This window comes from Phyllobates terribilis, unplaced genomic scaffold (genome assembly GCF_046119375.1).
Source record: "Phyllobates terribilis strain yellow unplaced genomic scaffold, ASM4611937v1 Scaffold_1__5_contigs__length_1240528914, whole genome shotgun sequence".
In the NCBI taxonomy this organism is placed as follows: Eukaryota; Metazoa; Chordata; class Amphibia; order Anura; family Dendrobatidae; genus Phyllobates; species Phyllobates terribilis.
The window spans coordinates 23,573,644-23,596,354 of NW_027362761.1; the positions used below are offsets into that span (position 1 = coordinate 23,573,644).

Sequence of the window (22,711 nt, forward strand, 5' to 3'; positions counted from 1 at the left end):
GGCAAAATTTTCTTCCACCCATTTTTGGCATTAGCAGAATGTTCATACACACAAATCTAAGAATAGGAACACACATTGAACATAGTCATTGCACAAGCACAATAACCTTTTTGCTTATCAAAACTGCAGTGAACAAAAACATTTATTGATTTGTAAATCTGGATCTTTGGTGACAAATGGCCAACTCCATGGTTCAGCAGAAGAATACCCAAGATGGAACAGTTTTCAAAATATACAAAGCAAATGATTGTAAGTGAATAATAAAAAAAAAAAAAAAGAAACTGTCTCAAAGCAATCAAAACAAGGAATAGTGGTCATTTTGGACAGAGAGGATGAAAAGTACCACTACAAGCATATGGCAAAAAGTTATGAAAAAAAAAAAGAAAGCCACAAGTTGTTTTTTGGGTCCATTTACCATATTTTTGGTTTTGGTAGCAGCATGTTTTTCTTGTTTAATTCTTTTAGCATCTATAACCATGGAAAGTGATGTGACCACATTTTTACAATGTGAGGTTTCCTATAAAATACATAACTACACATTGGGTCCTATCAAGAAAGCAAATCTAGCACGCTTTAAATGCACGCAATTAGTAAGATAGAGCCACATTAGTAGCAGCAAAACGTACTTGACTTGCCACATGTATCAGTGTGCAATGTACTATGTACTCAATGGGCTCAATTCACCATTTGCAAAAAAAATTTAAGTCGCTTTTGTTTTTAGACTTGCAGTTTTCGCTGATGTGAAATTCTTCAAAATGGTGCATGCGATTCATAAATTTTGCACAGTCAAATATGGTCTTTTTTTCCTGTCTTTTACAGTTTTTGTAGTCTGTTAGTAGGAAGTGTAGCAAGTTTCCCAAAAGGTCATAAAAATGTGACATAATAACCAGCATACATAAAATTATTTCAGAAGGAATTGGAATAGTTGTGTCAAATTTAGCAAGGTGCATTTCTAAAACACCTGGCAAGCCGCAATGACGTAAAATCAGAAAACTAAACAAAAGACAAATCGTTTGATGAATTTCTTGCAAATTAAGGAATCACTAATAGAGATGCATTTACACAAATAAAATTGCAGAAATGCAATGATGAATCGGGCCCAATTTCTTGTATTTCAGTCTAGCCTTGCGCTTTCAAGTTGTACACAGATGTCCTGCACATGGAAGAATTTCTATTCCTGTCTAACATATAGTTTTCACAGAGTAGACAGTGTGAAAATGCATTTAATTATCATGGTGGCTCATGCAGGATTATACATTTAAACGCTTTTGTGCATCTTTAAATTACCATATGGTTAGTGTACTTTACAATGTTATGGGGTATTTCTGCCAGATGCCAAGTCATTCCTTAATGCTAAGCCACATCTTTTCACCACCTATTTATTATACTTACTTATAAAGCGCCATTAATTCCACAGCGCTTCACAGATATGATCATCACTGCCCTCATTGGGGCTTCCAATCTAAAATTCCCCATCAGTATGGAGTGTGGGAGGAAACCGAAATACCCAGGGCAAATCCAGGCAAACACGGGGAGAACATACAAACTCCTTGCAGACGTCCTTGGTGGGATTTAAAATCAGGACCCGAGTACTGTAAAGCAGCAGTGCTAACCACTGAGCCACCGTGCTGCCCTAACACCTAAACCAGTTTTGCCATAAACTGGTGCATTTATCTTAGTAAATCTGCCTCAATGTGTTTTGGAAGCTGTCTAGAAAGCATTTCAAGTGTTTACATTACATTTAAAACAGGACAGCTCAGGAAACCCAAAAGAGAAATGGGTTGTTACAGATGAACAAAAAGATTTGCACTACCCCGGGTCCGTTGTCTACTTTTGCACTTCGTGGGCAGCCAGACCAGGGCAGCGCCAACTTCCTTGGCACCTCTTGTGAGTCTCTAGGTTAGGTGCTTCAGTCAAAAATAAAAAGTACATGAACAGAAGACCAAAATACACTCCAATTATCTCCAATTTACCAAACTGCAGTATCCAATGTAAAAAAGGATTTGCATGCAGTAGATTTTGTTGTAGAAATTTCTATAACTATCCTATTCATCTAAATGAAACCTGCAGAAAACCCGTGTGTTTAAGCATTGTTGCCCTTTTTTGAAGTGATTAGCGAGTGGTCCTGAGGAGGGACCTCCATGATCAATGATCGTTATCCTATAGCGTAAGGTGGGAAGCCCCATGGGTTAATGTGGCAATTAACAAAATGTATCAGATGTTAACAGAAGCAAAACTGTACATATAAAATTTTACCCTACCGCTCTCCATTTCTTCTAAACACAAAACATTTAAAACTTATTACATAGACTATGCTCTTAGTCAGTCCAGAACCTGAAAAGAAACCATATAAAGAACAGAAGGATTAGGCAAAAAAAAAAAAATTAAAAAAAAAATTTCAATCTTGTACAACAAACAATGTACTATTATAAAGGTGTAATTCACTCATTGTAAAAGTATTAATTTACCTGCAGTTTTTGTTTGCGCTGTTAATCAAATACTATGACATAAGGAAGTAAAGATTATTATGAAAGGATATAAAAAATATTTAAATGCAGCAACAACGTGATACAGTCAAGGGAAAATTATACATATCTTCAGCCACATTTTGTCAGAGTCCTGCCCTTAAAATGACAGGGTCCTTGGTACTCTCTGTTGCATTGCAATGAGCTGCCTTTGATATACACTTAAAAGTGGCATGTTTTTTGTATACGTGGTGCCACCTTCTTCTTGGACAGTAAATGTAGACATTCAGGAGGTAGAGAGGATGTAGACTGATCTATACATACTTATCATTAAGTAAAACTCCTAAGGTTTTCATTGGTTAGCTGTGAGTATGTACTAGAGTGCCACGTACAATTTCTAGAGGCATATTTAGTGCTTTTATCGAAAACAATCAGCCTAGACATATTGGCTTACAAACTGGTTGCTCAGGCATGGTAGTAGCCAACAGCTCATAATATATATATATATATTATTCATAAGAAATATTCCTGGGGAAAGTGTAAAACCATTTCTCCATTATTTCTGGAAGTGCCTTGGTAATCTGCAGAAGAGGCTCACAGAGCAAGGTGTAGTAAGCTGTCCCCATGTAGTGTAGAGGATTCAACTTAACCATCCACTGGCCAGCTGCTGCTACTGCCCAGGTGTGTAGGGCCAATTGAAACTACTTCCAGAAAGCAGCATGTCCCGAATAAGTGTCTCTATGGGAGTCTTGCCAACCAGCCTCATGAAAAACAGCTGGGAAATGAGGGATGCAGGTACAGCTCTGAGAGCAGGCAAGCGAAGAAGCAGTCTTCCAAAACGTTGAGGTTGAGAAGGGTACTGTGCACGGACATACTCTGTGAGGGCCACCTGGGCTTTTTCTTGTAAGCTCTCCACATGAGCTGTATCAGTAAGACCACAAGCATCTGAAGTAAAATGAAAAAAACATTTTTTAAAAAAACAAAAAAACAAATTTGAACAGAAGGCAAAAAGATGATCATAAAGAAATTACCGTATTTTTTGGATTAGAAGACACACTTTTTTCCTTCAAAAATTTGGAGGAAAGTGGGGGGTGTATCTTCTAGTCCGAATGTGGTGTGTGTGATTAATATTATATATATATATATCACATACATACACTAGCTATTGAGCCCGTTTTACGCCCAGGTGGCAAGCATTTTTATTGGTATATGGTCTCCCATCCTGGTATTTGTGCTGCCCTCATCCCCCCCCCCCCCCAATCCTGGTACGCGTGGTACCCCTCATCTCCCCCCTCCCAATCCTGGTACGCGTGGTACCCCTCAACCTCCCCCCCCCTCAACCCCACCAATCCTGGTATGTATGGTACCCCTCATCTCCCCCCTCCCAATCCTGGTACGTGTGGTACCCCTCATCCCCCCCCCAATCCTGGTACGTATGGTACCCCTCATTACCCCCCCCCAATCCTGGTATGTATGGTACCCCTCATTCCCCCCCCCCAATCCTGGTATGTATGGTACCCCTCACCCCCCCCAATCCTGGTATGTATGGTACCCCTCACCCCCCCCCCAATCCTGGTATGTATGGTACCCCTCACCCCCCCCCCAATCCTGGTATGTATGGTACCCCTCACCCCCCCCCCCAATCCTGGTATGTATGGTACCCCTCACCCCCCCCCCCAATCCTGGTATGTATGGTACCCCTCACCCCCCCCCCCAATCCTGGTATGTATGGTACCCCTCACCCCCCCCCCAATCCTGGTATGTATGGTACCCCTCACCCCCCCCCCAATCCTGGTATGTATGGTACCCCTCACCCCCCCCCCCAATCCTGGTATGTATGGTACCCCTCACCCCCCCCCCAATCCTGGTATGTATGGTACCCCTCACCCCCCCCCCCAATCCTGGTATGTATGGTACCCCTCACCCCCCCCCCAATCCTGGTATGTATGGTACCCCTCACCCCCCCCCAATCCTGGTATGTATGGTACCCCTCACCCCCCCCCCCAATCCTGGTATGTATGGTACCCCTCACCCCCCCCCCCAATCCTGGTATGTATGGTACCCCTCACCCCCCCCCCCCCAATCCTGGTATGTATGGTACCCCTCACCCCCCCCCCCCAATCCTGGTATGTATGGTACCCCTCACCCCCCCCCAATCCTGGTATGTATGGTACCCCTCACCCCCCCCCAATCCTGGTATGTATGGTACCCCTCACCCCCCCCCCAATCCTGGTATGTATGGTACCCCTCACCCCCCCCAATCCTGGTATGTATGGTACCCCTCACCCCCCCCCCAATCCTGGTATGTATGGTACCCCTCACCCCCCCCCCAATCCTGGTATGTATGGTACCCCTCACCCCCCCCCCAATCCTGGTATGTATGGTACCCCTCACCCCCCCCAATCCTGGTATGTATGGTACCCCTCACCCCCCCCCAATCCTGGTATGTATGGTACCCCTCACCCCCCCCCAATCCTGGTATGTATGGTACCCCTCACCCCCCCCCAATCCTGGTATGTATGGTACCCCTCACCCCCCCCCAATCCTGGTATGTATGGTACCCCTCACCCCCCCCCCAATCCTGGTATGTATGGTACCCCTCATCCCCCCCAATCCTGGTATGTATGGTACCCCTCATCCCCCCCAATCCTGGTATGTATGGTACCCCTCATCCCCCCCAATCCTGGTACGTATGGCAGCCCTCATCCCTTTCACGCTGCACACATGCAAACATGCTGCTGCGTCCTGCTCTGCCGGAGGCCGGGGGAGGAGTGCGGCGCCGGAGCACCGCGCTGTCCGGCTCAATTTTGCTGAAGACACACTGTAAATGTGTCTTCAGTAAAATGGCGCCAGATAGCGCTATGCGCATGCGCCGATTCCGACGCCTTCACTCCGCCCCCGGTCTCCGGCCAGAAGAGAGGCGCCGCGGCAACGCTCCTCCCGGTCAGGTAAGTATGCAAGTATGGCGTTGGAGATCGCGGTATGCGTTCTGTATCTACGCATACCGCGATCTCCGGCGCCATACACTCCTCTTACTTGTAACAGCTCCAAGGGTTCTTCTGTCTGGAGCCAGACTGCCCGTCACGCATGCGCAGTCTATAGAGGCTTCAGACAGAGGGACACTTGGCCGGTTATATTATAGATATTATACACACACACACTCTGTGGCTGGTGGGGAGTGTGGGGGGGGAGTGGTAGCGGTGGAGGAGCGGAGCACAGGAGCAGGAGCCGGCTGTTACAGCTCCTGCTTGTGCCCGCTGCTAAAGAAAATGAATATTCAGTGCATGGACGTGGGGAGCACTGAATATTTAGTCTCCCTAATAGTGGGCACACAGTGTAGCCGCAGCGCAGCTCCTGCTGCAGCTGGGTGACCACGTGTGCCCGCTATTAACCCCTTCGCAACCCTGGGATTTTCCGTTTTTGCATTTTCGTTTTTTGCTCCCCTTGTTCCCAGAGCCATACTAATAAGGCACAGGCTGTAAAGGGGTTAAAGAGCATGAATATTCACCCTTCTCCACTTCCATGGGGCGCATATGAGGGCGCATGGCAGGGATGTCATGCGCGGCTCACACGGTGAGACCAATGCTGGCAGCAGAGCAGGACACAGCACTGGAACACAGGGAAGAAAGGTGGGTAGAAGTGTTTATTTTTTTTTGTGTGCAGCATGATGGAGATTGGGGGTGCCATGCACACCAAGATTGGAGATCAGGGGTGCCATGCACACCAAGATTGGGGATCAGGGGTGCCATGCACACCAAGATTGGGGATCAGGGGTGCCATGCACACCAAGATTGGGAATCAGGGGTGCCATGCACACCAGGATTGGGGGATCAGGGGTGCCATGCACACCAGGATTGGGGATGAGGGCCACGTATAATAGGAAGAGGGGGGCCATATATACCAGGATGGGGGGATATTAACAGAATTGGGGGACATTATCCCTATAACAGTGTCAGCAGCAGACCCACTCCCCCTTAACAGTGCATCATGGCCACATTTTTTGCTTACATTTTTTTCCCTACTTTCCTCCTCTAAAACCTAGGTGCGTCTTATGGTCCGGTGCGTCTTATAATCAGAAAAATATGGTAAGTTAGCAGAAACAAGAAATAGTTGGAAGGCAATGCATAACATAAAAACCCAAAAGAAGGAAAGCAAATAAGGAGGTTGTCCACTACAATAAAAAATGCCCATCGATTTAAACAATTGAAAGAAGTATTTTTGTAAGTACTGCTTGTTGCCATTCTTGCCTGTGAGTGGTGCTATCGTTGACCGCTCACTGGGCATCACGTGATCCCAGCTGCAGCCGTCTCGGACATCTGCTGATGTCACGTCAAGTTCTGGAGACCCAGAGGCGGGACCTAGTGACACTCACCCCCACTGATTGGCTGGGCTGTGGGCGGCGTTTCACCGCACGTCACAGCCCAGGATCCATTAGAAGTTTCTGGCATGTGGCATATATTTATACCCGGTTTCATTTCACTGCATTTGCACCTTATGATGCTTCTTTTATGCTTTATGTAGCACCCACAATACCCATTTGGCTGTCTACATTTACACAAGACATCCCCTTTTTTTCTATCCTATATGAATATGCTTCAGCACATCTGACTGCATTTGCACTTGATTGGTCTATATTACTGACAGATTCTTTATGTACTTTGCCTGTATTTGACTTTCATCATTCATTCTGGCCACTAGGGGTCACCAACATACCATTGCATTTGCACTTTATGATTATGACTGTCCCCTTCAAGCAACTAATTATTAATACTGTTTATTGATACCTTATACATATATGTGGTGACTGCTATCGCACAGGATTCTCTGCCCATATGGCCCTTTTCCATATTTCTTCTCACCGTTTTATGTATTTCTCAATAAAGATTTCTTAATTTTTATTATTTGGGCTTAATTGCTTCCCTTGTTTTGGGTTTAGATGCATTTTTTGTACCCCCACTCAATTATGGGTCTAACATAGGTTCTGATGTGAATTCGAATAGGAACTGGCTTACCAGAAGTGAAGAGTGCAATGGCTTTTAGACAAGCATACTCCGCAGAGTCCACTTGAAGACGATTTAGCTTTTCCACCTGGTCCTGAAAAACACGTATCTGGTCCATAAAGGAGACCACCCTGTCAGCAGACATAGGGGAAGCATGAAATCCAGCAGCAGCCAACAGAGGTGCCATGTGTAGTGGAAGGGCTGACTGTGCTGCATTTAGCACAAAAAGTTCACTCCAACTCAATCTCAACAGGGAAACTTGGTCTGCCATGGCAAGCTCTGGAAAATAGGGAATGTTCCGGGACCACTCCACTGTGCTAAAAAGTAGCCTGGCAGCCAATTCACAGATGTTGTCAATGCCCATAACACTGCCCTGCTGAGCATACTGTGAACCATAACGAGATGCTGGGTAAGGCTCTGCTCGAAGAAGCTGAGAGATGAGTTCAGAAACAGGCTGTCCATTAAAATATTCGGCAGCACCAGGTGCTGTAGTGGGGCTCGCACTGGAGTGAGCAGGAGGGATCCGTCCCCGCTGAACAGCTATATATTAAAAAAAAAAGGAATATAATTGAGAAATTCAATTAAATTGGTAAATTAATCTTAATCAATCTTACTTAGCAATGCAATCTTAATATGAAGCCAAATTTCCCTGTGGTTGCAACTGCAAACTTACCTCAATTGTTTTGGCCACATGCAGCTACCACTATATAGGTCACGCTCAACTTTGATAACAGATATTAAGAATTCAACAAAAACATTTGCAGGACCAAGGGGCCGCATAGGTAGTCCACAAGGCCACAGTACTAGAGTTCTGTAAACATCCTCCTACCAGACTGCATTTACGACACACCTCTTCTGATTAGGAAGCCCTCTGCAAAGTCATCATAGTGGCCTACTAATCAAAAGGGCCACCAGAGATGCTGGCAGAAAGGACCAACTTTGCGGGCTCTATGTCTGGTAGCCACTGACTACTTAAGTGGATGCTAGGCAAGGGTCTTTCAAACCATCTTTTCTCTAGTCTAGTATATACAGCGGGTGAAATAAGTATTGAACACATCACCAATTTTCTAAGTAACTATATTTGTAAAGGTGCTCGACATGAAATTCTCACCACATGTCGGTAACAACCCATCCAATCCACACAGGCTAAGAAATCACCATAGATGTCCATAAATTAAGTTGTGTGTAATAATGAGAAATGACACAGGGAAAAAGTACTGAACACAAGAAGCAAGAGGTGCAAAAAGCCATGGAAGGTCATGACAGCAGGTAAAATCTATCAGTAATTAGAAAGCAATCCAGCCACTTAGTGAAAAATTATATCAGCTGGTTCAACTGATGGCCTATAAAAGATGTCCCATTACCAAGGTGCCACACAAGAAACATCTTCTAATTGATAAAACCAGTGAGCTGTCTAAAGATCTTCACAACCTTATTGTTGCAAAACATACTGATGCCATTGGTTACAGAAGAATTTCTAAACTACTGAAGGTTAAAGTGAGCTCTGTTGGAGCCATAATCCAGAAGTGGAAAGAACATCATTTCACCATAAACTGGCCATGAGCAGGTGCTCCCCTCAAGATTTCAGACAGAGGAGTGAAAAGAATTATCAGAAGAGTTGTCCAAGAGCCAAGGACCATCTGTGGAGAACTGCAGGAAGACCTGGAATCAGCAGGTACAATTATTTCAAAGAAAACTATAAGTATTGCACTCAACCTCCATGGCCAGTATCCATGCTCACCACGCAAGACTTCATAGCTAAAAAAGCATGTTGAAGCACATTTAAAGTTTGCTCAACAACATTTAGACAAGTCTGTGAAATACTGGGAGAATATAGTCTGGTGAGAGGAGACCAAAATTAAATGCCATAATACACACCATGTTTGGAGGTCAAAAGGCACTGCATATCACCCCAAAAGCACCATACCAACAATGAAGCTTGGAGGCAAGAACATAATGGTGTGGGGCTGTTTTTCAACATATGGCACGGGCAAACTTCATATAATTGAAAGAAGGATGAATGGACAAATGTACCGAGACATTCTTGACAAAAACCTTATGCCATCTACCAGGATGAAGATCAAATGACGGTGGATATTTCATGATCCCAAACACACAGTTAAGGAAACTCAGTTGGGTTCAGAAAAAGAAAAAAAAAGCTACTAGAATGGCCCAGCCAATCACCTGACCTGAATACAACAGAAAATTTATGGAATGAACTAAAGCTCAGTGTTCATAGAAAGGAGTCCACGGAACCTTCAGGGTTTGAAGAGTGTTTGTGTGGAAGAATAGGGAAAAAAAATCACACCTGAGCAATGCATGTAACTAGTTTCTCCATACAGGAGGGGTCTTTAAGCTGTCATCACCAATAAAGGATTTTGTACGAAGTATTAAATTAATTTCAGTAAGCACATTCAATACTTTTTCTGTGTGTCATTTTTCATCATCACACACAACTTAAATTTACAGACATTTATGGTATGATTTATTTGCCTGTGTGGATTGGATGGGTTGATAATAACTTATTATCAATATCTGGTGAGAGTTTCATGTCCATAGCACCTCTAGAAATATATTTACTTACTTAGAAGACTGGTGATGTGTTCAATACTTATTTCACCCACTGAAGATAAAAATTATGGTAATCCTAATTGACCTAAAACGAGAGGTTTATTCTGATTTCATGTCAAATATTGAGAAAAACATGCATGTGTGTCTTTTTATATAGTGTATGTAGACTTCTGGTTTCAACTGTAGATGTCTCTTCCTAATATATGGCTTCCAGTTTCAACAAATTAAGCTTGTATAATGCTAATTTATGCAGGCTTCTAATGTATTTATTTCAATTTTCAAAATCTCTAATCTGCAAATAAAACAATTCACTGAATAAAACAGACATGTTATGGCACAAAGGTAAAATAAAATCCAACCACTTTTCTTAGTACAGTAAACTTTATTTGCTGTAATATTCCCCTTAGTGGCATCAGGCTATGTGCCCACGATACAGAAATGCTCCGGATTTTTTCCTGAGCGTTTCTGCATCTCCCTGGCAGAAAAAACGCATGCGGATTGTACATGCGGATTGCACATGCGGATTGTACATGCGTTTTCCTGCCAGGGACATGTGGATGTGAAGCGTTCTTCACATGCATTTCCACATGCGGGTTGACGAGCTCTTTCCAAGCGATTTTAGCATCACTTGGAAAGTGCTTGACAACTTGGTCACACTATCTAAATCCATGCAGCCGGCATGGATTTATATAGTGTGACCGTAAAGAATGTCAAAAAATAAAAAATAAATATTATACTTACCTTCTGATGGCCCCCGGTGTCTTTACTCGATGCGTCTCGGCTTGCCGGCAGCCCGCGGTACACTAAAGGACCTGCTGACGTCAGCAGTTGCGTGACCAGTCACATGACTAAATGACATCATGGCAGGTCCTTGAGTCCACCGCGATCTGCCGGCAAGCCAAGACAAAGTATAATGTTTATTTTTTATTTTATTCTTTTTTTACAGGTTCTATGGTACCCGGGTCAGGAGGAGAGTCTCCTCTTCTCCAGACCCGGGTACCATCTGCACACTGAAACGCTTGGATTCTGCATGTACAAATGCAGTGATGCGGATTCCATGCGTTCCAATGCAAGTCAATGGTGGCGAAAACGCAGCGCTTCCGCAAAATAATTGGTAGTGCTGCGTTTTTTTCCGCAGCGGAAATTTCCGCAGCATGTGCACAGCACATGCGGATTATCATTGGGGAACATGGCAGGCCTTCTACCATGTATTTAAGCGTTTGTGTGGCGGAATTGCTGCTATGGAAACGCTTAAAAAAAGCATCGTGGGCACACAGCCTTAAAGTAGACCTCTATTTATAAGATAAATAATGAAGGAAAGCATGCCATGGAGGTGTGACAGCCATCACATGAAAGACGACTTGAATGAAAATGTTTTTCTCTTGAGTTAATATCATTATTTAAAAGGGGTAAAACATCCATTGTTGAATTGTTCTGCTAAGCAGAAAGAAACCCTAGTTTGCATCTGTCCATTTTTACCTGATCCTGATCTAAATGAACAAGCTCATGTTTCCATTAATGTTATGCCACACATCAATGACACCAAATACAGGCCCTTATTAGTGGACCACAGGCAAAAACCTTTGCATTGTGAGCGGATTATTACCAGTGAATAAGACTGGCAGAAGGATTTTGATGGACGTAAGAGGATTATGGTAACAAACAACTATAATGGCTCCCAATGAAATCTGTGAGCAGTACTTTTGTACAAGCAAATTATAGGCTGGAATAGTTAAGTGAGGCAGTATAATACGGCATCAATGACTTCAATTTAATAAGCAAATGGAATAGTAATAGTGCGTTTGGCAAAAGAGATTTTGTTGGAGATAAGGAGCTGGAATATAGACCGGCACATAACCCAGTTCCTTGGGTTTCCTTATCGCTCTTCCATTCTAATAAACTAGGAAAAAGAATAAAGCAGATCTAGCTAATAGGAGGGGCAAAGTAGAGGTCACTAGCCCCTCTCATACAAGGCCATCAGTAAAGTCATTACATTTAACCCTTACACAACCACAATAGACCTAGTTCTAGCCTACTTGTACGGGCCCCATGGTTTTGAATTTGAGTGGTTTAATATAAAGGAATTGTCTAATCAGGATATCACCATTTTCTGAATGCATGAACGTGTAGCATTATATACACCAAATCAGATGAGTGGGCAACAAAGCAATATCTGGATGTACTACATTCACAAGAGCAGGAGCAGCTGTGAGACAGAGGGGACTTTAAGATGTTTGATCACTTATTCCTGGGAAACAGCAGCGGCAATAACTTTTTTATAATATATATTTTAAACATGGAAGCATAAGGGTGATTTGCATCCATGAGAGGCATCTGTCACAGTCGTAAAGGAAAATGTAAATAAAAAAAAAAAAATATATATATATATATTTATTACACACGTGCATGTGTGTAATCAAATATGAAAAGAAAAAAAAAAAAGGATTCAGTGTAAAATCTTGTGCCACACACAAAGTTAAGAAAGGACATGTGCACATTTTTTTATTAATATTTATATTTTGTTTTATTAATTTTTATTTTTAATACAGAAAATTGCTTAAAGGCAATCTGTCACCACATTTGACCTATCTAAACCATTAGGCTACGTCCCCATGATCAGGAATAGCAGAGCATTTGAAGCAACGTATTTTCGCTGCGTTCTAATTGCCGCACTTGCTTGTCAGTACAAGTTGATAAATCATCTTTCATCATTTTATATAAATTTCCTCTTCCAGGCTCTGAGGTGGACATCTGGAAGATAACTCTGCCTCCAGAGCTTATTATACATGAAGGGTGAGTTACCAGTGTGATGTGTAATGGCCGCTCTCTGCTCTCCTGATCTCACTGCAGAGCTGTGTGTGATTATACCTGACACATCTGCAGGTTCCTCTCAGCTTCAGCCTCCAACTCACAGGCAGACAGGGTTGTAATACTGTTGTAATTCAGCAGAGCTCAGAGAGCTGCAAAAGATGTGTTTTCAAGAAGACAAATTAATTTCTCCTGTTTTGTGTTAGTTACTTGTCACACACTTGTGACTCCCCCTTTTGTATAAAATAAGCTCTGGAGGCAGAGTCATCACCCAGGCAACATCCTCCCCAGAGCCTGGAAGAGGTCATTTACATACAAGAAAAAACTTGATTTCTCTGACATCGGATCTCAGATATCAATATATCATTTTATTCAGCTTTTTATGACTTACATGCCCCCACATAGATGGCTTAGGAGGGTTGATATTGACAGATTCCCTTTAATCCACCACAGAACTAGTTGCAATTCACTTTAATATGGTTAATGTTTACAAAACCGTTTAGGTTGCTGATCGATATAATATTGTATTATTAAAGGGTATCAATGAATCAGCAACCTAAACGGTTTCGTAAACATTAACCATATTAGGCTATGTGCCAACGTAGCAGATTTGATGCAGAGCATTTTTGCCTTTCTTTGGCAGAAAAAAAACACATGCAGATTTACATGCAGATTTACATGCATATTTACATGCATTTTTTCTGCCAGAGAGAAGCGTTTTTTTCAAGCACTTTTCCAAGCGATTTTGAGCATCACTTGGAAAGTGCTTGACAAGTTGGTCACACAATATAAATCCATGCAACTTGCATGGATTTATATTGTGTGACCAACTTAGATGCTTTAAATGCTGCATCTATAGTAAAAAAAGAAAAAATTAAAAAAGGTTAAAAAAAAAAAAAACCTGTATATTCACCTCTCCGGCGTCCCCCAGTCTGCTCCCGGCAGCGTCCTCTCTATTCGGCGTCCTGCGGTGTACTGCCAGGACCTGCAGTGAGGTCATTTAGTCAGCTGATGGTCACGCGACCATCACCTGACCGCTGACGTCAGGGGTCGCGTGACCATTAGCTGCAAGTACACCGCGGGACGCCAAGGAGAGAGGATGCCGCGGGAGAGGTGAATATACAGTTTTTTTGGTTTTTTTCTAACTTTTTTATTTCTTTTTTTCACCGCGTGGTAGCCGGGATGAAGAGGAGTCGTAGTCTCCTCTTCATCCTGGGTATCACATGCACCGCGATTACGCTGCAAATTCGCGGCCATTGAATTTAATTGAAACGCAGCAAATCCACATATTCCTGCGGGTTTGCTGCGTTTCAATGTTCCTCAATGGCTGCGAATTTGCAGCGTAATCGCGGTAGAAATGGTCATGCTGCGTTTTGCAACGCAATGCGAATTGGACGCGCTAATTAGCGAATCATGTGCACAGCACATCCGAATTCACATTGCTTTGCATGGCAGATGGTTTTACAAGCGTTTTCGCAGCCGTAAAAACGCCGCAAAACTGCTACAAAAACAGTACGTGGGCACATGGCCTTAAAGTGAATTCAACTAGTTCCGAGGTGGATTAAAGCTGTGTGCCCACGATGCGTTTAAGCGTTTCCGCAGCGGCAAAAACGCTGCAGAAACGCTTAAAAAACGCATGGTAGAAGGCCTGCCATGTTCTCCAATGATAATCCGCATGTGCTGTGCACATGCTGCGGAAATTTCCGCTGCGGATTATCATTGCGGAAAAAAACGCAGCACTACCAATTATTTTGCGGAAGCGCTGCGTTTTCGCCACCATTGACTTGCACTGGAACGCATGCAATCTGCATCACTGGATCTGTACATGTGGAATCCATGCGTTTCAATGTGCAGATGGTACCCGGGTGTGGAGGAAAGGAGACTCGGGACCCGGGTACCATAGAACCTGTAAAAAAAAGAATAAAATAAAAAATAAAATATTATACTTACCTTCTGATGGCCCCCGGTCTCCTTGTCTTCGCTTGCCGGCAGCTCGCGGTGGACTGAAGGACCTGCGCCGACGTCATAGTGATGTGACGGCAGGTCCTTCAGTGTAGTGTACCGCGAGCTGCCGGCAAGCCATGATGGAGTGAAGCAAGACTGCGGGGGCCATGAGAAGGTAAGTATACGTTTATTTTTTTATTTTTTACCATTCTTTACGGTCACACTATATAAATCCATGCTGTTTGCATGGATTTATATAGTGTGACCAAGTTGTCAAGCACTTTCCAAGTGATGCTAAAATCTCTTGGAAAGCGCTTGACAATCCGCTTGCGGAAATGCATGTGAAGAACGCTTCATTTCCGCTTGTCCCTCGCAGGAAAAACGCATGTACAATCCGCATGTACAATCCGCATGCGTTTTTTTCTGCCGGGGAGATGCAGAAACGCTCAGGAAAAAATCCGGAGCATTTCTGCATCATGGGCACATAGCTTAAAGGGAATTAATCAGCAGGATTTCACACCCAGCAAATCCTTTGTATGCTCAGTCCATTCCTCAGTTATTGAGAAATAAGAGTTTAAACGGATATGTAAATGAGGCTGAAGAGCTATTGTTGATCAGAAGCCTCTATCACTCTAGCTCTACGCACCACCTCCTCCTGCTTGACTGACAGCCGCTAGGCTGTGTGACTTCAGGCAAAAAAGTTGTCCGTCAAGCAGTAGGACGTGAGCTTGAGTGACAGAGGCTTCAGATCTACAAATAGATCTTCAGCCTCATTTCCATATAAATTCAAACTCTGATTTCTCAGTAACGGAGGAACAGACTGATCATGTAAGGGTACTGCTTTCGAAGAGCTTCATGCACAAATAGTATATTATCATGCTTACAAATTCTCTTTAAAAGGATTTGTCCACTGCTACATGATCCCATGTTAATAAGCCAAGGAAGGAAAAAGTGTTTCTTCCACTCTGACAAAATGTGAAAGCTACAGCTGAAGAATGGCCCCTGACTGGTTGCAGTGTCCCCTGCCAGGTGTTGAACACACAGCAGACTGGCAGAGGACACAATCGCTTTAGTATGGAGGAGCAGCAGAGGTCTGGAAAGGCAACTATGGGCCGATTAATATGGGGATGTACAGTAGTGCACAACCCTCTTAAATATAGCTCTACCGATTATTTTATGTAGGCAAGCCGCAAGAGTTTCCTGTAATCTAAGTGACCTTGAAAACAAACAATTATTGACAAATCTTTTCACAGAAAACATTAAGCGTACATTTTTTACTTAATTTGAAACCAATACAATTCCATTATAAAAATTACTTAAAAGGGATTTTCCCCAGGAACAAAGTACATTTTAATTAATAGGTCTTAGAATAAAAATTAGTTCCATAATTGGTTGGATGTGTTAAAAAGAAACTCTACTTTTCTCGAGATAATCTTATAAATGTTTCCCTGTATAATGGGCTGTGTCTGATTGTGTAGGAACACTGTCTGATCATACCACATCTCCTGGGCAGGGGAGGAAGCAAAAGAATATACAGACATTACAGCTGGGGATCACAGCTGATTCTTTCTGTGAGTAAAGCAAGTATACTCTTTCTTTTTCCACTGCCCAGGAGATGTGGTATGATCAGACCATCTCCCTGTATGATCAGACACAGCCATTACACAGTACATAGCAGGGGCACATTTATAAGATTATCTCAGCACAGGAACATTTTATTTAACAGCGAAACTTATTTTTATTCCAAGATATATTGATTAAAGTGTACTTTTTTTTGTGGGACAACCCCTTTAAAGTCGTGAAAAGGAAGAAGGGTTTGGTAGCATGCTAGCCAGTTGGTCCAGAGATAGCTAGAGCATCAATTTTGAGACCATAAACCTTAAAGCTTATTAAGTTTTCAATTTGTTATTACACAATGTCTCTGTTCTTCAACATATATATCTGTTTTCTTCAGCTGATTGAGACCCAAGTTGTCTCTGCTTTGCATCATTGCTTTTATTTTTGTTAGTCATTAAAAGGCATCATATCTGCAAGATTATTGGTTTGTTTCTATTTCTGAAAGCAAGAAAATGAACATTTGTTAAGCTGAACCAAATTGTGTGGGTATTCTTCATTTAGGACAATATAGAAACATCTTTACTGGACACTTTCTAATGGGAAAAAGTATTCGAACAGCAATGTGTACTTTCTATATCTTTCCAGAGGGCAGGCGACAGCCATTATAAGAGCAGCTGTGGCCTCACCCCCTCTAATCTACTATTCTCTGAAATGACCTTCCACCTCCTTGTCTTTGGGCAGATGCAAACAACTCCCATCCCTTCCCATGGTTACAGAAGTAGTTCTTTCCCACCATATTATGTGCAGTATAAAAGCTAACAGTTTCTAAACCGTTATGGAAGCCATCCCTGAATAGATACAATGAGGCCTCTTCCATAAACACATGCAAACAGTGTGAAGGCAAAGCAGTGCTGACCACTCCCCGCTGCACGGAGGCAGAGCTCCCCCTCCTCTCTGAACACAAACAGCACTGACCCCTTCCACAGTTCTCTGTGCTGATAAAAGCAGCCCTGATCTTTCTCCCTGCACTGTAGCAACCACCATGCTGCCTGCAGAGACCATACACATATCAACTCCCAAAACTGCTGCATGTGTACCACGCTCTTCATCCCATACAATGTATATAGATTACACAAGCATAGGCATTAATAGTGGATATAGAAATATACCATATCGATCATAGTGATCCTTCTATTAGTATCGCTACTATAATATGGCAGCTCAGTGCCCACAACCTGAAAATACATGACAGCGGTCTGCGACACTGCATTACTTGTGTTTATGAAAGAGCAAATGCATATGGTGCCAGCTACACACATACAAGCATAGCCTCATCTCGGCAGCTGTAATCTTTTCTACACATTCAGGTCAACAGGGTCTCCCCCCATCTCTGCACTTGGTTCACTCCATGTTTGCTGAGCCCTGTAAGGAATGTGCTGAAGTGAGGAAGTGGCAGGGAACAGGAGGTGAGGGGGGGGGGGGGGGGGGGGGGGAGAAAGAGCTTTTATTTACTTTCTGATGCCTGAATGGGCGCTCAGGATTCACTCAAGCAGGGAAAGGGCACCGGGGCTTTAAGCTCATCAAAAGAAGGCCACAATGAAAGAAACTGAGGGGACATAGACTTGGGTTAATGAGCACAAGCTGACGAGTAGCAAGCAAAGAAAGCTGAAATGCTGGAAGACAGTGATTGGTGCAGGGCAATACTGGAAAGTCAGAATGGGGTAATAAAATCTGAATGAGGACTGAGGCAAAGGCTAGGGAAAGACAAGGCAAGACCGTTCACATCACGTCAAAGCATTTACAAACACATGCGTCTGTGGAAAGCTTTACATGCCACTATATAAGCATATAGCGCCATGTCACCCTGTGTTGAAAATCACTATTTACAGGATGACTCTGTATTTAATAGCACAGTCCACATACAAAAAAGTATATGGTCACTCTTAGGCTATGTGCCCACGATGCAGAAATGAAGCAGAAAATTTCTGCAGCATTTCTGCATGATCTTGGCAGTCAAAAACGCTTGCGGATTTTACACGCGGATTTGACTTGCGTTTTTCAAATGCATTGTGACCTCAAATCCGCATGCAGAAACGCACAAATAATGGACATGCTGCGGATTTTTCCACAGCATGGGCACAGAACATGCGGATTTTCATTGGGGAACATGGGGCACAGATTACCAAGCGTTTTGCAAGCGTTTACGCTGCAGAAAATCTGCATCAAAAACGCTTGAAAAAACGCATAGTGGGCACACAGCCTCAGCATGTGTCAGGTCAGGGGGGCCCTAACCCTGAAGAATACTCAATTATACTGTCCTACATCACTGCCCACATAACTGCAGTCACACACACAGCTTTCACATGCGATTCACTGCCATGACCTATGTCTGTATGGAGGTCATACTGTCACATGATAAGGCGCTGCTCCGGGCTGTCACCTGCCTTAACACGCCCAGCCCTGTCCAGTTCCTCTACTGCTTGGTAACAGCAAAATCTAACACCACCAACAAAAGATCCTCCAGTAATGTGGACATAAAAACAAGTATACCCATTACGGAAGAATGAGAAGGAAAACAAGGAGAAAGGCATTATTGCTCATAAACATTGCATGTTTGTAAAGAAACATGATAATGCATCGGTGCTCCCCATAGAGACATAACATACCTTTGGCGTGTGTGTGCGTGCATATATTATATATCTAACTATATCTATGAACCCATTTTTTGCAATGGAGAAATGAAAAGTAAGATATGCACCAGACATATGCAATAGTGAATATTCAACTTATTTAGTGAAGTATACATAAACATATGCATTGTGTTACATGCTTGCTGATGGCCACTGCAGTTTGCATAGTGGAGCAAGGAGCGGAAACATCTGCTGCAAGCACAAACCTGTTTTCTACAAGCAGTCTAGTCCTTGTCACTAGTTACACACTCTAGCACAAAGCCACTGCTGAATGGCAATGCTAGGTTACAGCGCTGTAGAATTGTGTATGCCAATGTATTCGCTAGTGTACTAGTCCCCTCATACTGAAGTACAAGTGGTTGTGTTTCTGAAATCAAATGGAACGCACTAGGAAATAACTCACACCACAAATACACATGCAGATTTCTTTGTTGAGTAGTAAATAAATTACTTTACCTCACTTTCAGAGATGGACACTGGTCAGTATGGCCACTGTGACTGGTCTGCAGCTACACAGCCCCATACAAATCAAGCTGCAAAGCAGTATGCCAACACCTTTGTATTGTAAACAGCATTATTTGGAAATTTCATAAAGCAATTCTGTAGTTCTTCTATGGAATTAGACCAGATGGGCTAGCCTTCACTTCCACAGGCATCAATAAGCTTTGGGTGCTTATGACCCTAAGGCTGCGTTCACACATTGCGTATTTCCCTGCGTTTTTTTACGCTACGTATTTTCCTGCTTTTTTACGCAGGTAAAAAAAGCACCTCCATTCACACACTGCGTAAAGAAGCGCAGCAAAAACGCAGTGTGAAAATGAAGGGTGACATGTGTAATGTCACACTTCATTTCAGTGTGACATGTGTGTACTGTCTGTGTCTGTGTCTATGTGTCGTGTGTGTGTCCCTAGCAGTGTATGTACAGACTATGGATACTCACCTACCCGATGGATGAGAGACGCATCTGCTCCGTCCCGCGCTTCCAGCATCTGCCGTGAAGCTATCAGCTGACTGTCAGCTGACCGGCTTGTAATCAGCTGACCGGCCGATTACAAGCCGGTTAGCTAACAGATGATCGGCTCACCGGCAGATGCTGGAAGCGCGGGATTGGAGCGGACCGGACCGGACGCCTCTCCCCTGACATCGGGTAGGCGAGTATCCATCCTGCGCCTCCGTAAAAAAGCGAAGGAATTACGCAGTGTGTGAACACCGCTGCGTAATTCCATCGCTTATAATGGGCACAATAGAGAGAAAGCGCAGGACGCAGCTGCGTAAAGAATTGACATGCCAATTCTTTACGCAGCTGCGCTTTCCCGCTGCGTAAAATTACACAGTGTCTGAACGGTAAAGTGAATTTCCCATTCACTTTGCTGGCAGACACAAAGCACATTGCGTATTTTTAAAAAGCGCGCGAAAATACGCAATGTGTGAACGCAGCCTAACACTGTACTCCCCTTATGAAAAAGTCAACACTTTCAAACTATGTCACATTCCTAAAACTATTCTTGAACAATTTTGTAGTGTAGTGCTCAAAGAAGCTACATCCATTACAGTATATACACTGCTCAAAAAAATAAAGGGAACAGTCAAATAACACATCCTAGAGCTGAATGAATGAAATATTATCATTGAATACTTTGTTCTGTACAAAGTTGAATGTGCTGACTACAAAATCACACAAAAATCATCAATGGAAATCAAATTTATTAACCAATGGAGGCCTGGATTTGGAGTCACCCCCAAAATTAAAGTGGAAAAGCACACTACAGGCTGATCCAACTTTGATGTAATGTCCTTAAAACACGTCAAAATGAGGCTCAGTATTGTGTGTGGCCTCCACGTGCCTGTATGACCTCCCTACAACGCCTGGGCATGCTCCTGATGAGGTTGCGGATGGTCTCCTGTGGGATCTCCTCCCAGACCTGGACTAAAGCATCCGCCAACTCCTGGACAGTCTGTGGTGCAACGTGATGTTGGTGGATGGAGCGAGACATGATGTCCCAGATGTGCTCAATCGGATTCAGGTCTGGGGAACGGGCGGGCCAGTCCATAGCTTCAATGCCTTCATCTTGCAGGAACTGCTGACACACTCCAGCCACATGAGGTCTGGCATTGTCCTGCATTAGGAGGAACCCAGGGCCAACCGCACCAGCATATGGTCTCACAAGAGGTCTGAGGATCTCATCTCGGTACCTAATGGCAGTCAGGCTACCTCTGGCGAGCACATGGAGGGCTGTGCGGCCCTCCAAAGAAATGCCACCCCACACCATTACTGACCCACTGCCAAACCGGTCATGCTGAAGGATGTTGCAGGCAGCAGATCGCTCTCCACAGCGTCTCCAGACTTGGTCACGTCTGTCACATGTACTCAGCGTGAACCTGCTTTCATCTGTGAAGAGCACAGGGCGCACGTGGTGACTTTTCCAATCCTGGTGTTCTGTGGCAAATGCCAAGCATCCTGCACGGTGTTGGGCTGTGAGCACAACCCCCATCTGTGGACGTCGGGCCCTTATACCACCCTCATGGAGTCAGTTTCTAACGGTTTGCGCAGACACATGCACATTTGTGGCCTGCTGGAGGTCATTTTGCAGGGCTCTGGCAGTTCTCCTCCTGTTCCTCCTTGCACAAAGGAGGAGGTAACGGTCCTGCTGCTGGGTTGTTGCCCTCCTATGGCTCCCTCCACATCTCCTGGTATCTGCTCCATGCTCTGGACACTGTGCTGACAGACACAGCTACCCTTCTTGCCACAGCTCGCACTGATGTGCCATCCTGGATGAACTGCACTACCTGAGCAACTTCTGTGGCTTGTACTGTAGTTACCGCCTCATGCTACTGTACCTCTAGGGGTGAGAGCAATGGCAAAATGCACAACAGCAGGAGAAATCGATTCACAATCAGTGTTGCTTCATAACTGGATAGGTAGATTTCACAGAAGTGTTATTGACTTGGAGTTACATTGTGTTGTTTAAGTGTTCCCTTTATTTTTTTTAAGTAGTGTAGTTCACATGAAGGGTTGTGCCTGAACTGCAACAAAGTTTAGGTAAGTAGTATGTGTCAAAAAAGTAATATAAATGCCAGGGACCCAAGGTTTCTCGGCACAACATTGCCCAGCGCAAGTACGTACGTCAAAGGTCGTGAATGGGTTAAAGGGGTTGTCTGGGATTTTTATTCGTTCAAGGTCTTGGTCTTATAGACATATAGAAAATCACAAAAACATCAATAATAATCCTCAGAGCTGGCTCTCCACCACGGCTCCAGTCTTTGTTGACAGGCTGCAGCAGTAACATCAAGACTACGCACATGTCACTGCACAGCCAATCACTAGGCTCAGCTGTGATGCCAATGTAGACAGCATGGGCTGCTGAGTGGAGTGACTAGCTGCAGTAGTGATGCATTCTGTAGATATATCAATGTTGTAGCCCATCAACAAAGAGCGAAGCAGCAGCAAGGACTCAATGCTTAACACGGGGAGAGCGACTGGTGGGCTTGTTATTTTCTGTCTGAAAGTCTATGGAAAAATAAAAAAAGTTATCTTGACAATCCTTTTAATATATGTAACCTCTTGATAGGTGTTGTTCTAGCAAGAATACCATTGTTAGTCCCTTCATTTGTCAGTGAAGTTAAATGTTATAGCTGATCAGTCTATATACAAGATCAAAATTTAAAAACTCAATGA

The 22,711-nt window shown here is 43.6% G+C and overlaps 1 protein-coding gene across 2 annotated transcripts in view; it reads right to left on the reverse strand.

Annotated features, from left to right (window-relative positions):
- Positions 1 to 316: 316 nt before the first annotated feature.
- Positions 317 to 22,711, reverse strand: part of NR2F6 (nuclear receptor subfamily 2 group F member 6) — a 62,897-nt gene continuing 40,502 nt past the window's right edge. For both annotated transcript variants that reach the window (XM_073659613.1, XM_073659612.1), the window contains exons 3-4: positions 7,478 to 8,005; positions 317 to 3,410 (exon numbers count right to left, since the gene is read on the reverse strand). In XM_073659613.1, coding sequence (XP_073515714.1) covers positions 3,136 to 3,410; positions 7,478 to 8,005 — 803 coding nt within the window. In that variant the 3' untranslated portion in view covers positions 317 to 3,135. The remainder of the gene's footprint in view (positions 3,411 to 7,477; positions 8,006 to 22,711) is intronic.